The sequence below is a fragment of the Mastigoproctus giganteus genome, chromosome 11, assembly GCF_048544385.1.
Source record: "Mastigoproctus giganteus isolate SK-2022 chromosome 11, ASM4854438v1, whole genome shotgun sequence".
Lineage (NCBI taxonomy): Eukaryota > Metazoa > Arthropoda > Arachnida > Uropygi > Thelyphonidae > Mastigoproctus > Mastigoproctus giganteus.
This window is the reverse complement of record NC_143585.1, coordinates 5,921,338-5,934,861: the sequence shown is the minus strand read 5'-3', so window position 1 is coordinate 5,934,861 and position 13,524 is coordinate 5,921,338. Positions and strand designations below refer to the sequence as shown.

The 13,524-nt window shown below is 35.2% G+C and overlaps 1 protein-coding gene across 1 annotated transcript in view; it reads right to left on the bottom strand.

Moving 5' to 3' along the window:
* The window catches only part of OstDelta (oligosaccharide transferase delta subunit), a 279,105-nt gene that overhangs the window by 44,453 nt on the left and 221,128 nt on the right, over window positions 1–13,524 (bottom strand). The window contains exons 14-15 of the mRNA XM_090384636.1: window positions 9,219–9,302; window positions 5,493–5,588 (exon numbers count right to left, since the gene is read on the bottom strand). Coding sequence (XP_090240762.1) covers window positions 5,493–5,588; window positions 9,219–9,302 — 180 coding nt within the window. The remainder of the gene's footprint in view (window positions 1–5,492; window positions 5,589–9,218; window positions 9,303–13,524) is intronic.

Below are 13,524 nucleotides of genomic sequence, written 5' to 3'. Positions count from 1 at the left end.
GGGGGGAGCCCATCACTGCTCAGCTGCCCAACTCAATGCCAGAGCTGACACTCATGCATCAGACAACACAGCAGCAATTTCCAAGGCAGAATGCGCTGATCCCACAGGGGATAGTTATTGTTAATGACCACTATCAGGGAAATGGGAAATATGTTATACAAGGACACGTGGAATAGGAAGAGGGTGTGTCGGCAAAGGGCCAAAGTTGTAGCAGTAGTAATAACAAATGATTCAAGAAAGCAAGTTTACATAGAATGAGTCAAAAAAAAAAAAAAAAAAACCCCACACATTCACCCATCCATACTCTCCAAGAATTTGTCTAGTTGATGTTCTTGAACTAGATGATGTTCTAAAGCAGATATCTTTTAAGGGCACAAAAGGTGATATTGTACACGTTGGCACTAATGATATTATGAGTAGGAGATCTAAAGACTTACTTAACGAGTTCAGAGCAATGTTGGGAAAACGCTGCAAGTTAGGATTGAATTTGAAAGTGTCTGCAATTCTCCCAGACACAGGAGGGAGTATATATTGAGAGTCTTGTCAATCAATTCAGCCCTGGAGAGAATCTGCAAGTCACATGAGGTAGAATTATTCACAGCATGGTCTATGCTTGTTAAAAGAAGAGACTATTTATACAGGGATGGGATATATTTGAATAAAAGGGGTGCAAGAATATTTGCCGATGCTATTTAGGCAGTGATAGGTGGGTCGGAAAACTGCTAGCTTTGTGGGGGGGGGGGAGGTAACTCACAGACTAATAGCTTAACTAGAGCTGCAGGCAGAGGCAAAAGCAATTCTTGCACTGCTATTGTTATATGCAGCAGCCTGGAAAACAAGGTGTCTGAGACTCAGCCCCTGTTGTGGATCATCATGGAACAAATAAATACATGGGCTGTGTTAGGGTAACTAAGAGTAAGAACACATGCAAGTGTTTATTTAAAATGCTAGGAGCATTTTAAATAAATTTGATGAATTTGAAGTACTCATTAAGTCATCAGATGCAGACATTAGTATTAGCAATAGTTGAGGCATATGATGCAAGAAAGCAAGTTTATATATAGCATCAGCCAAAAAAAACCATCCCATTTCACCCACCCAGTCACTCCAAATGTTTGTCTAGTTCAGCCTTAAATTTATTTAAGCTATCAACTTCCACAACAGATAGAAGTCTGTTCCAGCAATCAAATACCCGCTGGCTAAAGGCAAACTTACACACGTATTCTACAACTGCCTTTACTCAATTTGAATCTATGCCCCCTTAGGTTCTTAATCTGAGCAAGCGGAAGTATCACATCAGCATTGAGCCTGCTTAAATCCATTCAAGGCTTTATACACCTCAACCAGATCACCTTGCAGGTGCCTTTCTTGGTAAGGCTCAAGGGGTAGAATTTTTTTTTCTACAGGATGGGGTACACTTAAAAAAAAAAAAAAAAAAAAAGGGTGCAAGAATATTTGTTGATGCTATCGAGGCAGTTAGGTGGGTCGGAAAACTGCAAGCTTGGGCGTGGGGGGGGGATACATAGACTAAAAGGTTAACAGAGGCCGCATGCAGAGGCAAAAGTAATTCTTGCACTGCTTCTATTAGAATGAGTAGCAGCCTGGAAAGAAAGGCAATGGAGATTTCCAGGACTGCTGGGAGTCAGTGGAACAAGTAAATACATGGGCTGTGTTAGGGTAACTAAGAGTAGAAACAGGTGCATGTATGCAAATGCTAGGAGTATAGTTAATAAATTTGATGAGCTTGAAGTGCTGGTCAAGACATCAAAGGCAGATACTGTTTGAATATCAGAGACGTGGTGTCACACAGACATAAGCAGTGCACAATTGAAATTTGGGGAGCACAATGTGCACAGAAAGGATAGGCAGGACAAGAAGGGAGGAAAGGTTATGCTGTTAGTTAAGAAACACAAAATACAAGGAAGTACAGCCAGTCGACATGACTGGGCAGTGCAGTATCGAGTCAGTTTGGTGTGACATAAGCACGGGAAAGCAAAATTGAGAGTAGGAGTGTGTTATAGGCCTAATGACTCCGATGAGTATAATGAATGATTGTGCAGAGAAATAGAATGGGCCAATAAATCAGAATGTCTTATAATGGGGGTTTTTAACCTTCCAGATATTGACTGGAACTTGTGGATTGGTCACTCGCACACTAGCAAGACTTTTGTGGATTTATTGGATGACTGTTTTCTACAGCAACATGTTCGAGAGGCAACCAGAGGGAGTAATACTCTTGATCTGATTATCAGCAGTGATTATTCATTCATTAAAAATTTGCAGATAAAGGAACTACTGGGTGACAGTGATCACAATGTACTGATGTGGGAATTACTTAAAGATGTAACTACCATCAAGTCTAGGGAAGGGCTTTTACCTTTCGTAAAGGTGACTACAGTGGTCTCAGACAGTTTTTAAATTCTATACAGTAGGATCAACTGATGTTACCAACGGTGAATTGTAAATGGAAAGCCTTCAGGGACTTAATCTTGGAGGCTACAAAGGGTTTTCATACAAACTAAGAAATACTGTTCAAGTTTTAGGCCTAAATGGATATCAGATGAATGAGGCTCGTGGCAGATGAAGGCAGATTACGAGAAATCTTTGGCAAAGGATGCAAAGAAAAACAGCAGAGAGTTCTTTACTTACGTTTGTTTTTGGTTTGGTTTTTTTTTAGGAGCATTAGCAATTAAGGCCATATTGCTCCGGGGGATATGCGGTAGTCATGGGCTCGAACCCCGGTCTAATCAAGAAGCATGTGCTACGCACTGCTGCTCCTGCCCACCTGGCTACGGAGGTGCCACTAGAAGGAAAGGGATGAATCGGATTGGACCACCTAACATAGATGGGCTGACTATTGATGATCATGCTCCGGTAACTGATAAACTCAATAAGTATTTTGCATGTACATTGACACAGGAGGAGTTATTTAATGAGGGGAGTGCCAGAAGTTTAATAAACTGTAACAGGGAGCTAAATGATTTTGTAATAACTGAGAGCAAAGTGGAGGTGAAATTGAAGTCAAACATAAGTAAGGCACTGGGTCGGATTGGATCTATTCAGTTATATATATTAAAGGAGGCAGCAAAGGAAGTAAGCAAACTCTTAGGCATAATTATGAGAGCTTCCTTGGATGCAGGGGAGGTCCCCATGGACTGGAGGTGTGCAAATGTATCACCAATTCACAAAGAAGGTTCAAAAGGTGACACAAGTAACTAGAAATCTGTTAGTTTAACTTGTGTTCCGAAGAGGAACACATGTACAAATTGGTGAGGTATGGCATTAAAGTAAGTTGCTACAATGGATAAAGGGATGGTTGAGTGGAAGACGACAGAGAGTAGTAATCAATGGACACTGGGGAAAATAATGGAATCACTGGTTAAAGAAGTATTTCAGGATAATCTAAACAAGACCTCCTTTTAACAAACTGTAGTAATAGTTTGTTAAAGGGAGGTCTTGTCTGACCAATTTGATTGGATACTATGATGCAGTGGAACTGAACGCTAAAAATAATTTTGATATCTTATATACATGATGCAAGAAAGCAAGCTTAAATAGCAACAGCCAAAAAAAAAAAAAAAAAAAAACCCTTCTCATTTCGCTCATCCACCTGCTCCAAATGTTTGTCTAGTTCTGCCTTGAATCTGTTTAAACTATCAACTTCTACTACGACAGATGAAAGTTTGTTCCAGCAATCAACCACCTGCTGGCTAAAGGCAAACATCCGCACATCTATTCTACAACTGCCTTTCCTCAATTTGCCCTCTCAGGTGATTATTCTGAGCAAAAGGAATAATCCCATCAGCATTGAGCATGCTCAAACCATTCAAGGCTTTATACATCTCAATCGGATCACCTCACAGGTGCCTAGTCTCCAGACACTGTAATTTACAAAACTTAAGCCTTTCTTTGTAAGAGCAACCCTTTGTTCCATTCACTAATTTTGTTGCCCTTCTTTGTACTCGTTCGAACAGCTCTACATCCTTCTTAAAATGAGGCTTCCAGACCTGTATGCAGTACTCAAGGTGTGGCCTGACCAGAATTTCAGGAAAGCTTTTGATACTGTTGCACACAGAAGACTGCTGTACAAATTGGTGAGGTATGGCATTAAAAGTAAGTGGATAAAGGGATGATTGAGTGGGAGATGACAGAGAGTGGTAATCAATGGACACTGCACTTTGTGGACAAATGTTATTAGTGGAGTTCCCCAGGGTTCGGTGTTGGTCCCATTGTTGTTTTGGTTATTTATCAATGATATTGATGAAGGTATATCAGGTTTAATGTCCAGGTTTGCAAATGATACAAAGGTTCGCAAGTTTGTTAACAACAGTAAAGACAGTATGCTACTCCAATTGGATCTAGAGAAGTTGGGAAAATGAACTGAGAAGTGGCAACTGAAGTTTAACACATTGACAAATGCAAAGTACTGCATATGGGTAGCCATAAAAGAGAAACATACCAACTGTGTGGTGTGACACTCAGGGTAGTGGAGAATGAAAGAGATCTGGGGGTAATTGCACAGTCATATATGAAGTTTTCTGAGCAATGCAGACAGGCTGCCAGGGCAGGTCATGGAGTCTTGTCAATGATATATAGGAATTTTGCTAGCATTGGCAGGGAGGTGATTATCCCATTATACAATGCAATGGTCAGGCCACACCTAGAGTATTGTGTACAGGTCTGGAGGCCTCATTTTAAGAAGGATGTAGAGTTGCTATAACGAGTACAAAGAAGAGCAACAAGATTTATTTGATGAACAGGGGGAGCTAAGGAGTGCTCTTACCAAGAAAGGCTTAAGTTCTGCAGCACCTGGAGAGTAGGCACCTGCAAGGTGATCTGAATGCTGACGGGATTCTTCCACAGGCAGTTATAGAGTAGATGTGCGGAAATTTGCCTTTAGCCAGCGGGTAGTTGATAGCCTAAATAAATTTAAGGCTGATCTGGACAGGCATTTGGAACGAATGGAGGGGTGAAATGGGAGGTTTTTTTTTTTTTTTGACTGATGCTGCATAAGCTTGCATTCTTGCATCATATGCTAATATGCAGGTACCTATTACTCTTGACAGTAGTCATGTCTTTAATTAAATTTTACATTAGTACACTGTGATCGCTGCCACCCAGGACTTACTCTGTGGCAGCGATCACAATGTATGAATGTGGAATTTAATTAAAGACATAGCTACTGTCAAGGGTAAAGGGTAAGGATTTTGCTTTCATAAGAGTGACTACAGTGGTCTCAGACAGTTTTTAAATTCTGCACAGTGGGACTAACGGATGTTGCAAATAGAGCTCTCCCCTGTTCATCAAATAAATCTTGAAAAACTGCTGTTACACAACAATAGGGTGCAGGGTTTTACACACATAGCAGATTCACTTTTGTGTAGGTTGACTTCCTTTAAAATTAATACAAATATTATGATGGTTAATTTTCATTAGTTTTGCACACTGGGTTTATAATGAACAAATTCAAGTAAATTATGCAGCACACTTACTAATACAAACATCAGTAGTAATGGTATCACTATAAGGACAGAAAATGTGTTTGATACAACAGGTGGTGGTCTTTTTTCTTGTTCACGGAAAAGATGCTACAGGAAAAAAAAAAAAGCATCTTAGATCCAAATTTGGCATATTAAAAACTATCAAAACAATGAAACTAAATCTATCAAAAAATATCTAGTTAAAGTTACCTGGAGCCGTTTTGTTCCAAATGTTTGTTTTGCTCTAACTTTCATTTGAATACCTTTCTGCTTATTCAGGAGACAATGCAGTGGACATTTCTGATGTCTGACCAACAATAAGAAATGTGATTCTTTGGCAAGTTTCCATGTGACATGTCATGCAATTTTTGCAACATAATTTCAATTCTTCAGAAACAGTAATTTAAGAAATGGAGGAGATTGTAGAGGACATGTTAAAAATGGATGCATTATATCAAACTATAACGAATAAGGACTTGCAAAATTTTGATAAAATTTATTTGTAGGTATAAAGTTATAATTAGGAAAATAGGTCTTTAAATTATGATCACCCTTTTTGTATGAACAACACACACAAAAATAAAATAAGTTAATATTAACAAAAGGTTTTGCTAGCTATAAAAGGGCAGTTATGTGTCAACATAACTCTTGTGCATAATGGGAAAAGAAATAACATTCAAAAGAATTATTTTTAAAAAGAAAATTCTGTGGTGGAAGCAAAATTGCTACTTTCCATGAAATTTCCTTTTCCCAAGGGGGGGGGGGATGCACAATAGTAAGTTCATTATCAGGATGGGGGAGAAAAAAAAAAGGAATAAACGAAACAGGAATGGATATTCACTTAATTTTGCTGCAATTTTGGTCATCTTGTTACTGAAAATTGGTTATCAGAACAATTCAACAAGATTGTATGGCCACTGCTATTATTTCCACAAAGGAAAGGAACAACGTAAGTAATCACAATGGCAAATTGAAATAAATTTAATCTTATAACAAAACACACACACCACATAAATAATTTACAACATTCTATATTGTTCATAGGAGAGAGAGACTGCAGGCAGCATAGTTTCAAAAGATAGCTAACATATGCTTTAAATGTTATTCATAAACTTGACGTGTCCTCCCTCTGCCATAAGACAAGCTTGTAACCTATATAATAAATTAAACATTCTTTGGAATAACAATGTTAACTTCAGCCCATGCATTTCATATTCCTTCTGAGATTATCTGAATTGTCAATGGGCATTTTGTATACTTTTGCTTTAATGAAATCCCAAAAGAAAAAGTCTAAAGTGGGTGACACTGAGAGAACATGGTGACCAAGGTATATCAGCCCCACATCCTACATACATTGACATTATACCCACTGTTTTACTGCTACAATTTTGTGCAGTGGGGTGCTACAATGCTGAAACCAAGGATGTTGATGGGCTTCAAAGTTCATGGAACTTTTTAACCAGTCAGATACATTAATGCAAAGTAGTTCATAATATTTTGTCCTAGTATGATGTTTTTCATTATGGTAGACTGAGTGCCATTATAAAAAACTGGGCCGACAACTTCTCCACGTATACCATACACCACAAACTGACAGATTATATCACCTGATGGCGACAATTTCTACAACAGATAGGGCTTTGAGAGACAGGAGACCAGTAGCAAGAATTGTGCCTGTTGGTGAAGCCACCTTCAGTGAAGTTGGCCTAGTCAGTCCACAGGATATTGCTAAAGAAACTGATTCTCCTCTACCCTGGTTAACAGAAAATTACCAACCATTTTGTATAATCACCTTCATGCAAGCCTTGTCATAAAAACTAACGAAAGGAACGCAAATCTGAGTGTCTTGATCTCACATACAGAAGCTCTTCTATATGTGAGATCAGGCACACTGCTGATTGGAAGTGCCAGGAAAGATGGCCACAAAATCTTTTTTGTGAATATATTCCAAATTCTGCACATGTGTCCTTTCTTTTTTATGCATCACTTCCAGTTAGCAAAAAGCAATCCACAACATACATAATTGTGGTATCTAATACTTGCAGCCTCTGAGAAAGTCTCCCAGAAAATAATCTTGCTGTTCTTCTAGCATTTTATCCATATTCTCTATACTGTAATACCATCTCTGATAAATAATTTTTGGGTATCAACGCTTTCATATGATTTTACAAATGTGCGTGCATAAACACCAAGAAGCTCTGCTTCTAATGAATTTTACTGCACTCTTCATTCAATGTATGTGGCTCAACAAACACTGACATGAAAATTTCATGCTTCTCCCACACGCCAATGCATATTCTGGATTTTGCCACACCAACTGAAGGGGCAGTTAGTTGTCCAATTTTTGCATAAAATTATGTACTACAAGGTATTTGTCATTTCCAATGGATTGGAGAGAACGTGGCAATTCACGAGATGCTGAAACTGATAACCCCACATTTAAATCAGACGAAACTGCACCATCTGTATCACTTAAATTATTACTTGATTCTTTACTATATACAGAATAACACAGAATATTGTAAATTATCTTTGTGGCATATACTGTTTTGTTATAACATTAAATATTATTTGAATCTGCCATTGTCGTTATGGTTTAAATTGTTACTTTTTATTTGTGAAAATAATAGCAGCAGCCATTCAAGCTGATAACTAATCTCTAATAACAAATGGCCAAAATGGCAAAGTTAAGCACCAAAAATATCCATTCTCGTTTCATCTATATATATATATACTTTTTAAAATTTCTTAATAATGAATTTATTATTGTGCATTTTTAACTTAAACTTCGATTTCACGAAACTGCAGCATACCATTGCAGATTTTTGAAAAATAATCCTTTTGAATATTATTTATGTTGTCGTTATTTGCAATAGGAGATGTGACATGACTGCCCTTGTACATCTAGTTGTTCAACACAGCTAAACATGCCTTCAAAAAGTGAACACATCCAATTGTTTGTTTTTTATTCAAATAAAATTAATTTACATTTGTTTCAGAAGTACACTGACAATGTTGTTAAACTAAACCGAGGACAAAACTTTTGTATCGATAAAAAAAGTTGATTAGGCAAAATTTATATTTAGAAATTGTAAAATCTAAACAGTAATATTTAGTTGTACTTTAACTAATTCAAAAATTTCAGCCGAAATACGACAATAAAAGGTAGTGGATTAAACCTAAAAATAAGCAAGACAGACACTGGTACATTTTAACTGAAACACTGTATAATTAACTTGGCACAATCATAATACTCAAGCTAGAACAAACTTTTCTTAATCACAAGGTGTCTAGAGAAGCATTACTTTTAAACAAATAACATCACCAAAACTGTTTAAAATACAATCCACTGATAAGTTCTGAAGAGTTACTGGTACCTAGGCAGCAGGTGGTTTTACTTCTGGCAACTTATGCTTAATAAAGCAAGTTAGTTATTCCCATGTATGTCTTTCTTCCAAGAATTTTAAAACTGATTTCTTGGCTCTTGAAAACAATAACTTAGTTATTTAAACCAGATAATTATAATTATGTATATGTTGAAAAAAATTACTTAAAATAAAAGTAAATATATTGCCACCTGACATCTTAGAATGTGACAATTTTAAACATAATTTAAGTGAGTGTATCATACAAAACCTGGTTGTGGAAGAATTACAAAAACTTAAAATATAGCATTCAAAATTTAATGATAAAACTTACAAGAATTATGTAGTTAAAGCTGTATCAATTAATACTTGCCTTAATCTCAGGTTTCTGTGCATATGGATTTTCTGCAGGTTTAGGAGGATTTGGATGGGGAGGAAAAGTCAACACAATTTCTCCCTAAGTAAAAAACATAAAAATTAGTGCATATACATATATGATGGTGTGCTGAGAAGCTTTAAATCTGCATCTAAAGAAACAAGCAGGTAACTACTACATTTGTTTAAAATGCATTTCCAAAAGCTATGCATGTTATGTCTTTACTCGAACTTTTAGGCTAGTCGAAGAGAGAGAGAGAGAGAGAGGGAAAAAAAAACACCATAATTTTAGAGATACTAAACATACCCAAATACATAAGATTAGAAGTAACCATCATGTTGTAAGAAAATTAAAAATAATAAAAACAAAAATCAAGTTTCAAATTTAGAATTGGGGAGAGGGAGATGTAAAAAAAAAAAGGGAGGGGGGGGGTACAAACCATAACATTAATTGCATACAATGCTTATTTGCATAAAAATCACAAACTGTTTCTTATGTTCCCATTACAAATTTGCCCAGTTAATTGCATAACACTTTTTTGCATAGCCAAGCTGAGTCAAACTTCAGATTTTCTAAAAATAAAGTTTTCTTTATTTTTCATTTATCCAGCGATTAAATTCAACACAACATTCATGCTAGTTTCCAGTCTATGCACACGTTTACTTTTACAAATGTACTGGCTAATTTTTCCCCCCTACAGGTTGATGTTTTAAATTCTACATTAACCAATAGTCTTTCAGTTTGCTTGAAGATGTTTCCCACATACAGATGTAAATGCAAATATATATAATGTAATGTATGTTCCCAAGTTACGTAAGTGCACGTTGTAACAGGCTGTTCCTGTGTTTTATAGCAGCTGTGTATAGCCTATAATCAGATGCACTTTCTTGAATCCAAGTACACTAATTGCATAAGTTAAAACATATTTTAAACATTTTATTTTTACCCAGCGATGTCACAAAAATGGAAGGACTTAACTCTTAGAGAACAAGTTGCTGTTATTAAGGACTTGGCCAGTAAGCTGTTGCAAAATAAAATAGCAAAGTATGGAATATCGCAATCACAAGTTTTGCAAATCAAAAGAAATCAAGAGGCAATCATGGATCAATTTATAAGGAAATGCTAATCTGAGCAAGAAACGATAGAGAGAATCAACCAGAGTACACACAAGCATCTTAGCACTTTGATTTCTGGGGCACTTCTTGAAAAAGCAGAAGCTTTAGCTTATGCTCTTTTTGAGGAGAGTGCCCCAGAAATTAACTATACCAGGGTTGGACAACCTTTTTTGAATAAAAGACCACATTCATTTTCGGAAATAGTGGAAAGGCCGCACCGATCCTTCGAGCCACTACTTACGATAATTAAAACATACTTAATTACCAGTGTTAAATTTTATTACATATAACTATATAAAAGGCAAATAAATTTCAATAAAACATACATATTTACAATATTCTCATCATAATACATCCACCTACATTTTATATGAAAACAAAATTTTAAAATATATAATTATAAAGATAATAAATTATTTTCTAAATTGTTATTAAAATGAAAATTTATAGCAATTATTTAACATTCTCTCTGTGTATTATATAAGGATAATTAGAAAAAACTGTACTATTGTAAAAAATAATTTAATATGAGTTAACTAATGAGCTGAAGATTTGATGCTTTGGTGGTCGAGTTGTTTACCAAAAAAGATGTCTCGGCTGAAACCACTTCGATTGCACATTTTTAATGAGCTGTTATGTTGTTGTTATTTTGGTTTTTAGGAGCATTAGCAACTAAGGCCATATTGCTCCGGGAATATGCAGTGGTCATTCCCTGACCTTTCTGCATCCTCTGTATTTGGTGGTCACAGGCTCGAACGCCGGTCTAATCAAGAAGCATGTGCTGCGCCTGCCCACCTGGCTACGGAGGCGCCCAATTTTAATGAGCTAAACACCTTTTTTGATAATTAACTAATGAGATTTTTGGGTTTGTTTTTTATTAGATAACAACTGGATATTAGGCTCCATCTTAGTTGTACGCAACTTGAGTTGGAGTACAACTTTAGTTGTACGCAACTTCTAAATGAATATCAGACATCTGAGTCCTTAAATGACTTAATTTGTGTAAGGTATGAAGAAGTTGATTCGCGACAATACGTAGTTGCAAAGCAAGACAGCAGTTGACAAGCATGTTGACGTAAACGTGGGTATTCAACTGCATTTTTCCATATTTCAATAGGATCTTTTTTTGTATAAAAAAAGTCTATCATATTATCTTCTCCTAATTCAATTAATTCCATCTGTAGTTCCGTGGGTGTCGTCAGGATATCAACTAAATGTGGCTCATATGCCAATTTCATTTCTAAAGTATGTTTTTGGAAATCATAAAATCTATCATTGTATTCTTCAATTAGCAGGTCCAATACGGTTATGTAGTCTTTGAAAGTGTCATGTACAACATATTTCTGCTCCTTTAACATATTTTTTAAATGAGGGAAATGTTCCCCAGATATTTCTGATTTAGAGAAAAGAGTTTTGTAAAAATGCAATTTTTTTCGAAATACCTGAATTTTTTGCCACATGTCATATATGTCTTATTTTTCTCCGCAAATAAACATTTAATTCATTTTGCTTTTCCATAATATCACACAAAAATGCAGCATTTCTACAAAATTCTTCATCTAATAAATCACATTCTTGTTGTTGTTCCTCGTAAAGTTTTTTAATTTGTTCTCGCAAAGTCAATTTTTACTAAAATTTGTCCTTTTGATAACCAGTGCACTTTACAATAATATGGCAAGTTGACATTATGTCTCATCATCCAATATAAGCATGCTTTGAAATTGGCGGTGTCTTAAAGCATTTACTCGAACAAAGTTAACAATTGCAATAATTTTGTCCAAAGTATTGCTCAATGTGGAGGATTTAGCCCAAAGGTTTTGTTGGTGTAATATACAGTGGAACGAAATTAACTTTTCTAAATTGGGCTTTTCTTTTTTTAAACAATGAAACGAATCCTTCTTGCTTTCCTCTCATAGAAGGTGCACCATCCGTGCATACACTTACCAGGTTACCAAGGTTTAGTCCTCTCTCAAGACATTTCTTTAAAGTTGTTAAAAATATCAATTCCACAAGTCCTTCCAGTGAGCGTACCCAAAGCCAGTAGTTCCTTGTAACAATGAAAATCTTCAGTTATAGCACGAATAAAATATAATATTTGATCAGAGTCATTTCTATCAGTGGTTTCATCTAACACTATTAAAAAATATACATCTTTAGAGTGAATTATTACCTGAAGTTGTTCTCCTACATTCTGAGCTAATTCATGTTGTCTATTAGTTATAGTTTTTCTTGAGAGGTAATTGTTTGTATTTGTCAACTTTTTCCGGATCTAAACATCCTACTGCTTCAACAACATTCTTTTATCATTTCAATGTCACTAAATGGTTTGCCTTTTATTCCAAGTACATGCACTATTTTGTACGTAACATTGGTTGCAGAAGTTCCTTGCTTAATAAAAGCACCAAAAGCCTTTTCCTGGTGCTGTTTTTCTTTCTTCATTTTTTGAAGTGTAGATTTACGAGCTTCTTCTAATTTTACATATTTATGGTCCTTGTGAGATAGATAATGTTGATTTCCATTGTATTTTTTTAATGTTGTTAGTGCTATATCAAACATATCAAACAAACCATTTTGTCTTTCACAGAAATAAGAAAATACTGCATCTTCCAATCTTCTTTAAATGTTCCGTTTTCTTCATTCAACTTCCTTTTAACTTTTTTGGACATAATGGGCAATCTAAAAATTAAGCAATTGTGAAATCAAACATAAGAAAATACAGGATTACAAAATTCAAGACAAGAATACATACGGTTGTCAAAATATTCACATTTACAAATATGCACATAAAAGCAACAGATAAAAAATCATGATGTCACAATTTACATTTTAAAATAAAAAACTATTTTCGTCAAATTATTAACTCTGTTAAAATATTTTTTTTATTAAAACAAACTTAAGAGGATTAGAATTTCTTTTATTAAATAGCTTTCGTTTTTTATCATTTGTGGTACATAAAAATGATTTTAAATAAATAGAAAAGGTTAAACATTTTACTTTTTAGATAAAAAAATTTGTATTTTCCTTTTTTAATTATCTGAATAATGTTTCTATATTGTGAAAAAAAATATACAAAGCTTTTTATTATTAAAACGTTTTGAATATTAATTTTAAAAAATATTAGTTTAAAAGTAGGATTATTTAATGATTTTATTTCATCTTTGTGTGACAAAGGCCGCACATAAGATCCT